Raw genomic sequence first — 16,481 nt, 5'->3', positions numbered from 1 at the left:
TCTGAATGTATTTCTGGTTTTGTGGTTGATGCCTTGCTTCATTGATATTTCGCACTGGAATCGCTGTTTCAACCTATAGTTTATAACATGGGGCAACTTAGACGAAACGAATTCGAGGCATTCTTTGCTCTAAACATTAACTAATAAAATGCATAAATCTGTTAACAATTTGTGTGTTTCCTCTGCGCTTTGCTGGTGTGCTTACATAAGTAATTCGCTATGATTAATGCTAATCTGATTGTTATTGTTATTTATGCGATTTAGCTATAGCACTTCGTTATAGGAGTTAAAGCCAAGAACCGAGTAACGGCAACATAGTTCTGATTTCAACGAATTTTCTCTCTATGTATATATATGCATGTATATATAGTATTTATGTGTGTATCGTATGAATGCTGGTGAGTGTATATATAAATTCCATTTGTCGACAATTGCACAACAGTTAAAAGTATAGTTAAACAATTAATAATAATGAGTTTTGCTATGGCCGGGCCCAAATACGATTTGCACTATAATTTTTGTGTGTTTGATTAACTTGATGTATAGTACAATGTACTTTGTGAGTGAGATATCCCTAGCAGTATGCAGTAATTTCCTAAGTTCTGTAATTAGTTTTACTTCGGTTTTTTTTTAATTTGTTATGTTAGGTTTGTATTTTGAGTCCAGCTACAAAACGTTGCATAAAGTTGTATAAAAGTTTTGGTATTACCATTGTTTCCATTTGACTAGCGAGTAAATACAAAAACCCAATCGATTTGCAGGCGACAGTTAGTTCGACCTACACACACCGCATATATATATATCTGCGTGTATATAAATAACATTATATAGTATTGTTAGAAACGGCTGCTATAAAATCACTGCCACAGTAATTGGCCATTATCCCCATAAGACTAACGTAATCGTTAACTCTATGTATAAGTAATTCATAAGCGCTAATATTCGTTTAATGCAACAAGTCTATGTGGGATCGTCATCTCATCCTCCGTCGTATCTGTGTCGATTTCTGCCCCCTCCATTTCCACTTCCATTTCCCTCCTCGGATCCATCCCCATCCCCATCCCCATCATCCTCGTCCTCATCCTCATCCTCCTCCTCGTCTTCATCCTCATCCTCCTCCTCCTCGGACTGCTCGGATCAGTCGAATATGCAGACGAAGATGCGCAGACAGTTCATTCCCACCTTCTCCCAGCATCCCTCCTCCGTGGGTCGACCCTCGTGGGCCAGTCGCATCTTCTTGGGATAGTTCTTCGGACTGCTCCGATCACTCAGGTGCACGGGCATCCTGGCGTACTCGGCACGCGGCTGGCGGAACTTCTCCAGCAGCTCCGCCTGCTGATCGGTGAGGTTCTTTAGCTTTTTGCCTGCAATATAATGAGAGAAAATATAAGTAAACTCTCAGCTTTACAATAAAAAGTTAAAAGCTGACGAACATTTTTAAAAAGAAAGTATCATTGTTTTTATGTTTGCTTAGAAAATAAATTATTCTACGGCATACTCCCGATAAGACTGCATCTTTACTGCCTTTGTCACATTTAAATATTATATATTATACATTTTTTTGTGAAACATTTTAATGCGCTGTTTAAATATATTTCTCCAGCATATAGGCAGCTAAAAAAAATGTGAACATTTTGTGGAACCATATAATAGATAAGAAGTAAAACAATTTCATGGATTTATAAAAGCGTAAAAAATTTGATTAAATTGAGAACTTTAAAACTGTTGAACTTGTTGCTTTAAATCGCTTATAATATTCAAGTATTACTAAAGAGATAGCTAAGGTTATAAATAGAATCTTCTTAGTTTGCAAAAGCAAACTAGATCTTGGCTGGTTCATTGAACTACCATAGATAAGGCTACTCACCCTCGAGGGCGTCGGTGATGAGTGATATCTCAGTGGGTGGCAGTAGCTCCAGGCGTTCGCAGCATCGCCGGAATTCGCTGGCGGTCATTCGCAAGTAACGGGGTGTGAGGCACAAAGGACCGAGGACAGTGCGTCGGTTCTCCGGCGTGGCATCGATGTGCTTGCGGGCGCACTCCGCCAGACTCCACGTGGCCAGGCACTCGAACAGTGTGACCTCCGACCTGAGCTGCAAGGTGTCCCGCTTGACCAGCGTCTCTAGCTCCTCGAACCTGAGATCACTGATCTCCGGCATCGAAAGCTGCAGCTCCGCATGCATATCGATCAGCTGGAGAGTGTTGTGCAGCAGTGCCACGCCGTAATCTTCGGTGGTAAAGGGATTTGGATTCGGAATGAGGTTCAGCTGGGCACCATCGCCCTCCGCTCCGTTTTCGGTGGACTGAGCGGCCTTGGCAGCGGCCAACTGCTTGGCCTGCGCCTTCGCCTTGGTCGCCTTCTTCCTGGCCAGCTGCTGGCCCGTCTCCTGGGTGGTGATCACTGTCTGGTGCTGGTTGGTCAGTGCGATGCCCTGGTAGAACCACAGCGCCTTGAAGATGTCCAGTGCGGTGGCGCTCGAGATTCTGAGATCGAGTTCGCGAATGCAATAGATTATCTGAAATGGTATTTAATAACAAATGATTATATTGTTCTTATTCAACTAAAAGTAATAACTTACCAGATCTGGAACGTTGAAGCGATCGGATAGCTCGAGTATCTTGAGCAGGTGCTTGTGATCGCGATAGGGAATGAAGTGCTTCTCCATGTAGCGGACGATCAGCTCGAAGTCGTTCTTGTCCACGTTGAGTATCTGGAAGTGGTTGTCGCTCTTGCGACCGCTGTTCGGACCGGCATGGATCAGCTTGGCCAGCTCCACGCTCCGCTCGAGCACCGATTTCCGTTCGCATCTGATCATGTAGCGATCATCCCCATTGACCACGATGAAGTCTATATACGGATTCACGATGATGGGTACACCTGTGTATATGTTGGTTTGACCCCGGGAGTAGGCGGGTGGCAACATGTGGGCGGGCGGGGCACTGGGCGCCGGAGCACTCTGAATTGCATCCACATGATGGCCATCGGGCCCAAGTCCGAATGGAAGCACCATTCTGTTTGGCTCCCACTCCTCGTTGTTGTTGTTGTCTTTCTGGTTTCCCTGCGGATCTGTGATCTCCTTCTCGTCCTTGTCCTCGTTTTCGTTCTCTTTGTCCTTTGCCCCCTCCCGACGCCGCAGTGCCTTGTGGACCAGGGCTCCCACCAGCGGGAATTTGGTGATGCGCTTCTCCTTGACCAGATGCTCCTCCAGATGGGCGTTGATGTGTCGCTGGCGGTACTTGTTACCAGGACGAGGCTCTAGGCTGTCCCTGTCGTTAAAGGCAGTGAATTTGCTGGAGAACTGAAAATAGAAACACACATATATATTTTTGAAATTGTCGAATCTCCAAATATATTTAGTCAGCTTAAAATAAAAGATTTGATAATCTTTGGTGATGATTTTCAACATCCTATTGCTGCCATAGCGTTATCTAAAATATCTCATTAAAACTTCTTAAGAGTTCTTTTCTTAGTGTTACATATCATGTTATGTAACCTTTTTAATGCATTTTTGAATGATTTCTGATTGTTTATTGAGTGCTGCACAACACTCGCATTTCAAGTACCACAGCTTAATGGCTCTAGTTTAAGGAGCTTCAGTTATAGGGTTGCACCGTGACTATCAATAGTCTCCCGAGGGAACTACATTTTTTATCTGAAGAAATATGTTAGGTGGATATTATTTACGACCCATACGAATGGCTAGTTAGTCATGCCGGGCAGTTTACGATTTCGCCACGCTAAGAAATCTATAGGTAGTTATTTTAATGGCCGTTGTAAGTACTTTCCCACCTGACTGATTGATTCATTGGCAGGCTTATCAGTCAATTGGCACACTTCAAAACATAAATCGTTTAGTGGTCTAAACAGCCTTTAATCGCTGATTTTTGCACTCGACAATAAATTAGGCGTGCTATCTGAAAAGTACACGCCGACTAATTAGCCAACCAGCATAGCCGCAACCCCAACAATTTTTGGGGCCTGTTTCAGTTAGCATATGTTCCAATCGTTTGATTACCGCCAAATCGTCTGCAATCCATCATACTATAGCCATAAATCATGTCCAATATCGAAAACGGGTGCACTGCTACCCATATTCGACGGCCAAGTTCTGCGCGTGATTATTTAATTCCCCTAAAAATACTAGCCATTGATAGGGACATTACCGAATCGAAGGAGTAGGCTCTGTGATTAAGTTGGCTTTCTGACATATAAATTCATCAGACAACGCAAGCCACATAAGCAGAAGGTACTTCATCGAATTTTGATTCTGATTATTTTAATTTAGTTAAGTCCCAAATGCCAAGCTATTCAAATTTGATTGCTGGTAAGCTGGAAGTAATGCCTTCAAGACATGAATAGCAAATTGGGTCTCAAGTGCTTTCATAGTTATTTAAATTAAGTTTTAATCGATATGTTGGCCGTTAAGTTTTGAATATTTAATTCTAGTTCTTGTTGGTACCATAACTATATTAAATTTTTAATTGCTTAGAAACTTTCAGGTACGCAGTTGTCTTATGTTCTTTATTTGTCACGGGAACACTAAAATATGGAAGCATTTAGGGGCTTGAGAATGATAAGATTGTCAGTCTGATATGCCATTAATATGGCCAATATCGCAGATAAATTGTTTGAACCCAAAATTTCCAGAAGAAAACTGTTTTTATTATGAAACACACTTTTTTAAAGATTATCTTATAAAGAACTTATGTTTTGCTTCTATTCATAACATGAATGACCTGCACAAGGAAATTCTTGTTCTTAAAAGGTAAACATTTATATCTAAGCGAATTTCAGTTGAAAACTTTCTGAACCAAAGGCTTTGTTCATTTGGAAAGTTTGATTTATAGTTCCTGTTCTTGTTATTTCCTTAAGTACAATGCAAACAAAGTTAATTGAGGCAAAGTGAGATTGCGAGCAAATTCGCGCCGGTGCCGCAAAACATTAAAAAAGAGTGTACTCGTATGGAGAAATATTAATAAATAAAATAAATTCTACGACGATGTTTGAACAGTTGTAAGGAAGACTGAATCGGTCTTGAAGTGTTGACGACCGCGCTTCTCGTGGTTCAAATGTGGAGCTACGACTACTATATGGTACTATATAGTTCCCAGTTCCCAGCTTTCTTGAAAGGGGACGATCGTAATATCAGGCCGATATTCAAATATTTACCCAGTAAACCACAAGGGGAACTGTGACGACTTGTGATACTCGTAGTCTGATAGTGCAATAAATAAATTATCGTATGCAAATAAATTTATGGCTGTTCATCGCTCGGCTTGAGGCTTTATCATCTGCACAGCAACCACACTGGGTGATGGGTTTTATGTACAGCACAGGCATCGAATTAGCACTTGGCAGTCATAAGTTGATTTCCTTTTGTTTATCTGTATGATATTATTTGGGCCGTGGGTGGGTCTAAAACCCTAATGGGAACCCAGACCTTGTCCAAATTTGTTCTTGAACTTTACAACGCACATGTCACTCGATTTCACTATCGCAATTATCATTATCATTTTGTATCATGCACTTCTTACGCTTTATTTGTTGCTTCGGCTTATCGCTAGACGGCTACATCAATCAATCAATCAAAAGGCGATTTACTTTGGCCCCGCCTCTGCCAAAGATATGTGGGCAAAACGACTACCCGCTAACCTTTTGATTTATACTTTTGGCAATTGAATTTTGTAATAATTGTAAATTTCTAATATTGTAAATCACGCACTACTTGGTTCTGGGCAGTGGTGCCGTATTTTCGCACGATTTCGAACCGAACACCGCGAGTTTGAAATATCGACTGCGATTCCATCCCATTTGCGAACTGCGACGTCGACAGCGGCAGCGAAGTCGGCAGCGAAGCCTGGGGTGTTCAGCAGAATGCGTCACGATCGTTGGGGCAGCGGAAAATGCTCCCAATCGGAGAAAAGTTCTATTAAACCAAAAATATTAGGATATTCGGTGTCTTTTATATCAAATAATATTTTTTATATATATTCTTTTTCTCTTTTCTCAAAGAGCTGTTTTAAAATTCGTTTATTTTACCAAAAATGCAATAAAAACCAAATTGAACAATGTTTCATTGCATTATTATTTTGTAAACAAATGTTTTTTACTTTTCTTACAGAACTTAAAATACGATAAAAACCAAATTGAACAATGTTTCATTGCATTATTATTTTGTAAACAATTATTTTTTATATTTCTTTCATTACATTATTATTTTGTAAGCAAGTATTATTTACATTACTTTCAGAACTTTAACTTGAATATTTTTTAACACATTCTAATAATGCCATCCTCTGACCCCGAGCAGCTTCAACTGCTTCATTCAGTTAATCAAAATGAAATATATTAGGAGACCCATTAAAGTTTAGCCTGCCCGCATTTCCACAAACTTTGAAGTTTTAAAAAGAGCTGAAAAAAGCTCGCAAAATGCAGGTCGAGCGGAAATGAGTTTTAGTTCTACGCCCCTTTGCAGCCTCAAGAAGCATTCAGAAGTCGAGTTATCAACTCAATTTGGTGGACAAACTGTCGGGCAAATAAATCAATTTGTGTGCCAAAGAGGCAAATGGCATAGTTAAAGGCGGCACCAGCAGCTGGAGGAAGATTTCACAGTTGGATGAACCAATTAGCACGCGGATTTCTGAGTGGGTGGAGGATCGAATTTCGGATACTCGGAGTGGGTGGAGTGTGGTGGGTGTGGGAGTGTCATATTTGACAACTGTAATTGTCGCAGGCGCTTTGTGTACGCACGAAATTCGCCTCATTGATAAGCAATGCAAACAGCACAGTGGGAATAAAAAGTAAGTGTCCACACACACGAGTATGCGAGTAAGAATAGCAACAAAGAGCACTTTTCCAAGGGCCAGGCAGAAAAGCAGAGTAGTTATTATCGGCGGCCAAGGCCAGGACAAAGCTGAAAAGCTGCTCGAGTTGCTACTGTGTGCACAAGTATTTATGCAGCCAGCGAGGGCAGCCACAGAAGTTGGGGAAAGGAGATTGCCAACGAAAATTACGATTAGATAAAACTAAACTGCCTGCAAAGTACCAAGTTTATCACTGTTTTTATCGATTCCTTAGGCAGTAATCACACACGAAATTCTTAAGCTGTTTAAATAAGACCTTAGCATTAATTTAACAATTTCTAGTTTGTGTGTGTATATATTAACTATTAGACTTCAAACCATTAGTTATATCTGCCTAAGATAACCACTAGAGATAGGATAGGACAGAGTGGCCAACTCTCGCTACTCCTCGATCTCCCCTCGCTCAGGCATAGGCCACTTTAATGTTTACATACGTATTTCGTGTGGGGCTACTGGAGCAGCGAAGACTGCTAATGAGTCGCCATGTAAAGCGGAAGCTCCAGATGGGAAAAAACATATGAAACCGGCCAGAACAACAGCGAAAACTGTTAACAGTTAGCACTCGAAGTTCGCCCCACCAACGACCTTGACATTGGGTGGCTGGGATGGGTGGTTGGGATGGTTGGGTGACAACAGGGCCCACTGTGCACGCATTTCCCCAAGATCAACATAACGATTGGATCGCTAAAAACCCGTTTACGATCGCCGGGCCGAATCAAATATTTGCATTCATAAGGGAAAATTTAATTAGCAGCATCAACAATGTGGAGCAATATCGATATTTACACCAGGCAGGCGGGCGGCGAAAATGTTTAATTAGTCGAAATTTAACATAATTACTCACTTTGTTGGCTGCCGGTAAACAACACGCAATATGCGCGGTTCAACGCAAACAATCGAACAAACGAAACTGCAAATAAACAAGCCAAAGAATTCGATGGGAAAGACCTGCTAGCCCCAAACCCATCTAATCCCAGTACAATTCGCTTCCTGATCCGCTGCCAACTTCGAATTCCACCTGCAATTGCCGCACTGTTCAAAAATAAAACACTTGCCACATTCTTGGGCGGAGCGGGAAAAGTTCACAGCCAGTGCGATGGCTCCTCTATTAATATCCATCCTAATGAGGTGGTTTATTAAAATTAGTCCACAGGCAGCCAGTGTAAGTACTGCGAGATTATGAAACTTTGGAAAGCTAAAATTAAATATAAAAGTGCTCTGTGGAAATGCAACAAAAATGCATTTCACATTTTTGGAAATACCCAACGTATTTTAGCTTAAATCAAAACAGCTAAACAACATGAAATCATATGATAAACTTTACATCATGGGTATGTTTCTACCAAGACACAAACTAGTTTTGTTTGTGATCATTTATCACCCTATAAGGTTTAACGAACTCCCCGTTCGAAGTAGCAACCTTACTATTGATATAAAGCCTGTCATATTGATGTTCACACTACCATATTTTAGTTACAAGCAAACGTTCTTATCTGTAAGATACGAGCAACTTTGCACTGTAACAAATGCGATTTGGATCTTGAACTTCCCACTCGAAGCCCCTTAACTGCAGTATTTCGGATGCGTAATTCAATTTGCCATGGGTCTGCGGCATAGTGGCATATTGGCACCTCCAGTCCGTGACACCCACTGAGTCATTCGTCGCAGGGCCTTTGTTCTGCGGACTGGCACCTTATACTATACGTGTATCAATGGCACTATGGACACCCTCGGACAGGACAGCGTTTCACAACAGGAAAATGACATCATTTGATTTGATTGCGGACACACCGAATGCCGTGAGGCAAATACAACGGAATGGAATTTGTTGTTTGGTCTTGGACCGGGAAAATTGCATTACTCATCCATCCCCTGCGAAGATCCAGCAAAATGATGACCAAATTGCTCGCTGCTCTTTTGGCAACGCGCCAAATAAACCGATTTCAAAGTATAAAAATTGATTGCAGACAAGGTGGCAATGGCAGCCACACAGTTTACTCATTTATTACTATGCTTGAAATTAAACAGATTTTAAGGAGTGAAAAATGTTTAATAATATTTTTCAAGAGTACTTAACATATGAATCTAAACTATAGTTATACCTATAACTGTAGTATAAGAATAAGAGTATGAGTTAACAAGTTTAAACTATAGTTATACCTATAACTGCAGTATAAGAATAAGAGTATGAATGAACAAGTTTAAACTATAGTTATACCTATAACAGTAGTATACAAATAAGAGTATGAATGAACAAGTTTGAATATATACTCGTATATATAAGATCCAAGTAATATTTCTGTTAGTAAAAGTGGTGAGTAAGCACTTGTCTCCATAGCTTAACATCATAAGATCTTTTGTTAGAAAAATGTATCACATAAAAGTCGGCTAAATAATAAATAGGAAATAATTAAAATTTCCCACCAAAAAAGGCGACAATTTTAATTTCCTTTTGGCTTCCTTTCATGGAAATCAAATTTTTAGGGGACCTGGCAGCTAACAAAAGCGCTGCCTTCCGAATTGCAAACAAAACACAAAAACGGGAAAGGCGAAAAAAGCGAAAAACTCACCCTCGACGCGCAGGAAAATCTGAGTGGGTGGGGAAGGTGAAGGAAAAACCCTACGCAACATGTTCTATGTTCGGCGGGGAAAACAAAAGGGCGAGTGGACGGGCACTGAATGAAAGTGGAGCAGCAGCAGCAGCAGCAGCAGCGAAGCAAACAGTTGGAACAAATTTGCAAGTGCTGGCAAAAGAAAGAGGAGACCTTTGCTAAATTCATGGGGTTTGGCATGGGCCAATAGACCAATATCAAGAGCGCGATTCTGGGATTTCTGAAGGGGGGGATTGGGGGCAAACAGTTGGGGCCAAGGGCGAAGCTGGGGAATGGACGTGAGTGCTCGTAACAATTGACAATGCGGCGTATGCGCGATGGATGCCCAGCTGATGATACAATGAAACACTGACACAGTGAACGACTTTTCCACACACCCATACACGCGCATAATTACACCCACACACACACCACACACACACACAGACGCTGAGAGTCGGAAAACTTTCCTTTGAACAGGCTTTCATTCGCCAGTGTCTGTGTATTTTATGGATACACAATTTATGTTGGCCAATTGCTCGCCTCTGTTTGTATACAGCATTTCACTCCATCGCATTTTGATTAATTATACACAAAGACTTACCCCAGTTTATAAATTTGTTGCATGGACCAACTCTCGAGTTTCGAAATTTTTGTTCGCCAATTTTCGGATTGAGATATCTATGAACTTCCGCCCCAAAACGAAAATTTTCAAACTTAATGCAATTTCTGTTTACGCCAATTTGTTTATGCCAATTTTTTTGATGGCCGCTCGCAGCCCGAGGATATGCAGATATATACAGATATTTTGGCTATATAGCCCCGCCGATACTCGCGTGTATATAGTTCCGTTTCGATCCGAGAAGCGATCCGAGAGTTTTGCGCGCCTCGTGCCAAACGGAATTGGGAAAGGCAGCCAACAACGACGACGACGTCTCCGCTCGAGAGCCAAAAAGCGTATATACAACAAGATTTGTACGAAGAGCGCCAAGCCAAAAAAAAATTATGAAAAACAAACGAGACAGCAGGAAAACATACCAAATTTCCCGGGCTGGCGTTGCCACCGTACTGGGCCATGTCCAAATGATGGGTACTATACGAGTTGGCGATCCTTTCCAGGGCCATACAATTTTCACCTTCACTTGTGTTTAGCCAGAAAGTAGATAAATCGAAACTAAAAACAATATAATATTTTGGAATAACTGCCAGTTGATGGCAAAACACCAGCCGTCTGGCAACTTTCCATCGGAATCGGGGGAAAATTCTCAGCAGCTTTTCCGCGCCGAGACATGCGCACAGAAACTTTGAGCACGACCCACAGGTCGTATGAGCACTCAGCCAAAAAAGACGCAACATTTTCGAGCGTGTGATAAGACACAGTTACGCTGCGGGGACTTTCCCTTTCCGAGAAAGCGGGAGCGAGGGAAATGGAAAAGCCAGGGAGAGCGAGAGTGCGTGGGCTTCTAGGGAGGAGGCCCAATTCGGGCACTTTCAGGCCCTAGACAACGGAGCACCACATTGAGGGAGGTAGGAAATTTATGGCTCTTATCAACACACACCGCCTGGCTGCCTGCCTGGCCAGCGAGCACCAGAGCACCACCAGCCACAAATATCGGGCAATGCAAACTAACCGAAACTAGGTCAAATCCGAGCAGCTCCATTCCGAGAATGCTCCATCCGGAAAATGTATCGCTCGGATTGGGGAATTTTTTCTAATTGCATGCCGACACGAACAGTTAGTATGGTTCAATAAACGATGTATTATGCTGACCCTTTAGAGAATTAATGTTGGTATCAATAGGCTGACCCTTTAAAAAATTTAAGTTGAAATCAATAATATACATTAGCTTTTTATATTATTGTATATCTTTAGGAACAAATGTATTACAAATTATTCAATTACCCACAATTATCTGTTATTTAAAACTTTTAAGAAACATCTCTCATCATTACTACTCTAGTATATAACAAGCCTATAAAGAAGCCAAAGCGGTTTTTGCGAAAAAAATAAATGTACATTTTATTATTCGTTATTGAAAGAATTTGTTTGAATTGGACAATTTTCATTGATGCATTGCTGCATGCAGGGCATTTTCCAGGTGTGAGGTAAAACGTTTGTTGGTCATGTCGTGGGGCTGATACGGCAAATTTGATTTAGCTGCGTGATTCCAACTGGACCTAGGGCACTGTGGCAGTTGGGGGTATCCTGTGGAGGTGGCCAGCAGAAGACGCGTTCCTATTAAGCATCCTAACTTTCCGATCCATTCAGTCGCTTGATGGCTATTTTGGCTACGCCCTTCGAGCACTCTGTGGATCCGCCCATAAGGACGAGGAAGAGTCCGTTGTGTGCAACTGACTGCCACAAGCGTTCGATGGTTTTGTCCAGTTTGGCAACACTCCGCTCTGCACTGTCCAGCACAAAGTCCTGCTCTGGCACACGGAGGTTGGCAATAGTCAGGGCATTTTCCAGTGCTACTTCATTGACCTTTCGAACGGCTTCTTTGGGCGTGGATACCTCGTGGACACACACCGCCGAACTGTGATCCTTGGGCGCTGCCTCACCTGCCTTTTCGATCACCTCCTTTAGACGGGGCTGCAACTCGCCGACCGTGACAATGGCCGTTCGCTTATCCCGCTTTGCAACATGTGCAAACAGATTGTTGGATATGGTATCGCCGCTGGATGCGTTCGCCAAGTCCTGCAATTGCTTGTGCTGCGTGAGGATCTGGTCGCCGAACTCGATGCTGTTCGCCAGTTTCTTCTTGACGAGCTTTAGCGTGGCTCGTGAATCCTCAATGGAATCGTGTCCGTCGCAGTTCTCCTGGATAATTTCCTGTAAAAATGTCTTGGCCAGATCCTTCAGCTTAGTCTTGCGTCGTCGCGTCCCAGATGTGTTGAAGCACACGCTGGTGTCGATTACATACGGATGCATCATTTTCATCGCGTTCAAATCAGAGTTTAGGGACTGCCCCACCAGGATGGCATCTGGAGGCAATAGTGCGGACACTTCCTGCTGCACAACTTTCAGCCTCTTGGTCACCTGCTCCATTATTTCAGCGGTTATGCCCGAGTATTGCGTCAGATAGTCGGTGATCCGGTTATTTGGCAACACTAGCGTTTCATAAACGGTTTCATACTTTTCGTCGACAATAGAGATTCGGGTTAGCTCGTTACAACCCGCCTCCGTGTGACACATTTCACAATCCACGCCGAACATAGGACTGCGATTGGTTACCGGCGCGTACACTTTCTTGGTAAACTTAAAGTCTCGGAAGCGAGTGTGCAGCTCGCCTTGCATCGGAATGGGATAGCCCTCGTCGACCATTTGCAGGGCTGACAGCAGGAGCTTAGTGCGCGGAAACTTGTCATCCTCATGCAAGTCATCCGGCTCAGATTTATTGCTTTCGATTGGAAAAATTGTCTTGACAAACAACGTGGGATCTTTGTTCAGCTCCACAGCAGACTCCAGGGAGCCGTGCTCGTCTATCAGTTTGCGTGCCTGCACATTGGTAAGAGGAATCTGAAAGAGCAAGGTATATATTATTAAGCTAACAGCTTACTTTCGCCAGTGCCTTACCTTGGCTATCTCGTCGATGATCTGACCCTCCTCCTGCGGTGGCAGTAGCATCTCCAGCTTGGTGCTGAATATCCTGTTGGTGGCCTCGAACTGGCTCTCGTTAGACAGATAGTGGTAGAGCGATAGTCCCTCCAGAATGACCACCACACTGTGCGACAGACTGAGCCACTTCTCCACGCTGCACCACCGATCCGGCCGGCAGGGGCTCTTCTGGCCAATGAGGGCGCACATTATCAGGTTCTGGATGTCAGTCAGAAAGATGGGAGTGCGTGCCTCTTGGGGAGTCTCCAGGGAGGCGCGCTGACCCATCTCACGCAGTCGCAGGGCAGGTACGTTCTCAAGCTCGCGTTTGCGGCGCCTCAACTCCGCCGTCAACTGTTTGTACTGATCCTCGGATAGTGTGCCGATCTCCTGGGGCAGGCTATCACCACCAGCCTCGTGGTTGCGTCCTTTCTTGGTCACCGGCTCTTCGGGATCTGATGTTCCTGTGGCAGTTTGTGATTCCGACTCCTGCTCGGTATTGTGGCGACGGTTTCGCGACTTGCGTTTGCTGCCCACCACAATGAAGCCGTCGTCCTCGTCATCCCCCTTCGCTGGTGACTGCTCCTCCACATCGACATCCTCCGCATCGCGTTTTTTGGCCAACTCTGCCTCGTGCAATCGATCGCGATCGTTGAGCTCCATTAGATTCGCCAGGGCCGCCAGCTTCTTTTTCTTCTTCTCGTTGCGCTCGTGCTGCTTGGCCGACATCTGTTCCTTCATCCTGGAGCGCTTACCGTTCAGGCTGCGGGCGAAAATACGCAATTTCTATTAAATTAATTCGATTTTCAGCAGGTTTCGATTTGTCAACACGAAGATTTAACATGTGCGATGTGCTAGTGTGACCAGACTGTAGGAACGGTTTCAGCCTAAGCAGGGCTGCTGTCTCGCTATTTTCCCGTCAAATCTGGCTTCTTAGCTGCCGCCAAAAACACCAGCCAAAAGCTGACTGCTGGGAAACGCGCTTCGTACGTACGATTCCCGAGCGCGAGTAGGAAAGAGACAACAATAGTGTGCTTCAACCGTTATGATGCCGCGTGCTTTTGGATTAAGTTAAAACGCCAAAATTTACAAGCACTAAGAAATTAATGTTTTAAGCCGGAAATTAAGTGAAATAAAAACGCCACCATGTACGCAGCTGTAAAGCCGCTCTCCAAGTATCTGCAGTTCAAGTCGGTGCACATCTACGATGCCATTTTCACGCTGCACTCCAAAGTGACGGTGGCCCTGCTCTTGGCCTGCACCTTTCTGCTTTCCTCGAAACAATATTTCGGGGATCCTATCCAGTGTTTTGGGGACAAGGACATGGACTACGTGCACGCCTTTTGCTGGATCTACGGCGCCTATGTGAGCGACAATGTGACTGTGGCGCCCTTGAAAAATGGCGCTGCCCAGTGCCGACCAGGTGAGCTTGTAAATCCCCTTTAGAAATTTGCTCGCCTTCAGCAAGGATTCGCCATTTCAGATGCTGTAAGTAAGGTGGTGCCACCGGAGAGTCGCCACTACATCACCTACTATCAATGGGTGGTGCTGGTCCTGCTCCTCGAGTCGTTCGTCTTTTATTTGCCCGCCTTTCTCTGGAAGATTTGGGAGGGCGGTCGTCTGAAGCACTTGTGCGATGATTTCCACAAGATGGCCGTTTGCAAGGACAAGAGCAGGACTCAAATTCGCGTGCTGGTCAAATACTTCTCCAGCGACTACAAGGAGACCCACTTTCGCTACTTTGTCAGCTACGTCTTTTGTGAGATACTGAACTTGAGCATCAGTGTGAGTGACCCAAGACTTGTAATCTAATAATATACGTTTTAAACTATTTTAACTTTGTAACCTCACAGATTCTCAACTTTCTTCTATTGGACGTATTTTTCGGCGGTTTTTGGGGCCGCTACCGCGATGCCTTGCTATCGCTTTACAACGGTGATTATAACACGTGGAACATCATCACCATGGAGGTGTTTCCCAAGTGCGCCAAGTGCGAGATGTACAAGGGCGGCCCCAGCGGTTCGTCCAACATATACGACTACCTCTGCCTGCTGCCCCTGAATATACTGAACGAGAAGATCTTCGCCTTTCTGTGGCTGTGGTTTATACTGGTGGCCATGCTCGTTGCCCTAAAGTTCATGTACCGCCTGGCCACCGTTTTGTATCCCGGCATGCGCCTGCAGTTGCTGCGAGCCAGGGCACGTTTCATGCCCAAGACGCATCTGCAGGTGGCACTGCGCAATTGCAGTTTTGGCGACTGGTTCGTGCTGATGCGCGTGGGCAACAACATCAGCCCCGAGATATTCCGTAAGTTGCTGGAGGAGCTTTACGAAGCTCAGTCCTTGACCAAAATACCGCCGGGAGCGGATGAAATCTAAGATGCTTATCTTAGTGTATTGAAATAAGTATTCTCATCATTTGAATTACATCTACAGTAGAAGACAACCATGTAGAACATACAATGATTCTTTTTCACATTACCCCACATCGGTATGTTTATATTATCGAAGAAATTTTCAACTAATCTAAGTCATGCTAAGCGAAAAATGGCATTTTCAGTACATTCTCATATTACTCATTCATCATATTCGTTCTTGACCACTTTAATACTTAATTGGTTTGATATAGATTGAAAACTGTGTTTCTCTAATAAAATTTGAACGTATAAAGAACATAAACTATTTTGATGTTACAGATTATCAATTAGTAGATAATTATTTATCCAATATGATCATTCAAAGTAGTGTTGTCATAAGTAAGATTAATAAAGAATGTAAACAAGAAGCATTAGTTCCTTAAATGCTTTTTGGTTGCATTCTTTGTAGTTAAAGAATTCATTTGTCACATACCTCTGCGACCTAGCAATCCTTCGCAGGGCGATGGTCGTTCGGGTCCACATCATGTTGGTTATCTCGAGATAATGGATACTGGCTTAAAGACTTCTGTGCGCATGCCGTGGGAAGGGCTCTGTGTGAGCTGGTCTGCTGTTTGCTGCTGGTTACTCTGACGACTGGCTGGATGTACAGGGCGTATACTTTATTTGCTTGCGCATCAATTTTTGTTGAGTTGAGTTCTGTGGACTCATGGGAAAACTGGGTAAGATACTCGATTCCTGCTTGTTTCATGCACTGCCACACTTACATTCTGTCTGATGGTAAAATTTTGATAAATGATTTTTTGACGATTTTCTAGGGAATATGCATGTGTTTTTCTGTTTTACTACCGCTTGTTTTTAGTTTTTTTTATTTAGATTTTCGGTATATGATGTTCGTGGTCAAAGCTTTATTTTGTGGACCCGTAAAATCTCGAAGAAGGAAAGTTTTATTTTTAAGGCGCTTTACGAAATTTGTAAAAAAAAAAAGTGATTTGGAAACATCTGATTGAGGGTTGAGAATCAAGTCTAGGCCTGCTTAGCTTACATTATTTTT

The 16,481-nt window shown here is 43.3% G+C and overlaps 3 protein-coding genes across 3 annotated transcripts; 1 reads left to right on the top strand and 2 right to left on the bottom strand.

Annotated features, from left to right (window-relative positions):
* Positions 1-918: 918 nt before the first annotated feature.
* LOC6533218 lies at positions 919-10,672 on the bottom strand. Its single transcript, XM_002093908.4, has 4 exons — positions 10,494-10,672; positions 2,580-3,299; positions 1,868-2,516; positions 919-1,364 (listed from the first exon to the last, which is right to left on the bottom strand). Exons 1-4 carry the CDS (start codon positions 10,578-10,580, stop codon positions 1,138-1,140), a joined length of 1,683 nt encoding a protein of 560 aa, XP_002093944.3. The 5' UTR covers positions 10,581-10,672; the 3' UTR covers positions 919-1,137.
* Positions 10,673-11,448: 776 nt separating this feature from the next.
* LOC6533217 (small RNA degrading nuclease 5) lies at positions 11,449-16,469 on the bottom strand. The gene is made up of 4 exons (XM_002093907.3): positions 16,195-16,469; positions 15,903-16,126; positions 13,033-13,816; positions 11,449-12,975 (listed from the first exon to the last, which is right to left on the bottom strand). Exons 2-4 carry the CDS (start codon positions 15,953-15,955, stop codon positions 11,704-11,706), a joined length of 2,109 nt encoding a protein of 702 aa, XP_002093943.2. The 5' UTR covers positions 15,956-16,126; positions 16,195-16,469; the 3' UTR covers positions 11,449-11,703.
* Positions 14,082-15,731, top strand: LOC6533216 (innexin inx4). The gene is made up of 3 exons (XM_002093906.4): positions 14,082-14,476; positions 14,537-14,838; positions 14,907-15,731. Exons 1-3 carry the CDS (start codon positions 14,200-14,202, stop codon positions 15,429-15,431), a joined length of 1,104 nt encoding a protein of 367 aa, XP_002093942.1. The 5' UTR covers positions 14,082-14,199; the 3' UTR covers positions 15,432-15,731.
* Positions 16,470-16,481: the final 12 nt, after the last annotated feature.

This window comes from Drosophila yakuba, chromosome 3L (genome assembly GCF_016746365.2).
Source record: "Drosophila yakuba strain Tai18E2 chromosome 3L, Prin_Dyak_Tai18E2_2.1, whole genome shotgun sequence".
NCBI classification, from domain to species: domain Eukaryota; kingdom Metazoa; phylum Arthropoda; class Insecta; order Diptera; family Drosophilidae; genus Drosophila; species Drosophila yakuba.
This window is presented reverse-complemented; position numbering and strand designations above follow the sequence as displayed.

Coding starts and splice junctions, on each gene's coding strand:
- LOC6533218 (XM_002093908.4), bottom strand. CDS start 10,580: ATGGCCCTGGAAAGGATCGCCAACTCGTATAGTACCCATCATTTGGAC. Junction 3,300..10,493: donor ACGCCAGCCCGGGAAATTTG/GTATGTTTTCCT, acceptor TTCTATTTTCAG/TTCTCCAGCAAATTCACTGC. Junction 2,517..2,579: donor GCTTCAACGTTCCAGATCTG/GTAAGTTATTAC, acceptor ATACCATTTCAG/ATAATCTATTGCATTCGCGA.
- LOC6533216 (XM_002093906.4), top strand. CDS start 14,200: ATGTACGCAGCTGTAAAGCCGCTCTCCAAGTATCTGCAGTTCAAGTCG. Junction 14,477..14,536: donor CGCTGCCCAGTGCCGACCAG/GTGAGCTTGTAA, acceptor TCGCCATTTCAG/ATGCTGTAAGTAAGGTGGTG. Junction 14,839..14,906: donor TACTGAACTTGAGCATCAGT/GTGAGTGACCCA, acceptor GTAACCTCACAG/ATTCTCAACTTTCTTCTATT.
- LOC6533217 (XM_002093907.3), bottom strand. CDS start 15,955: ATGATGTGGACCCGAACGACCATCGCCCTGCGAAGGATTGCTAGGTCG. Junction 13,817..15,902: donor AGGATTGCTAGGTCGCAGAG/GTATGTGACAAA, acceptor TTTCGCCCGCAG/CCTGAACGGTAAGCGCTCCA. Junction 12,976..13,032: donor TCATCGACGAGATAGCCAAG/GTAAGGCACTGG, acceptor TTGCTCTTTCAG/ATTCCTCTTACCAATGTGCA.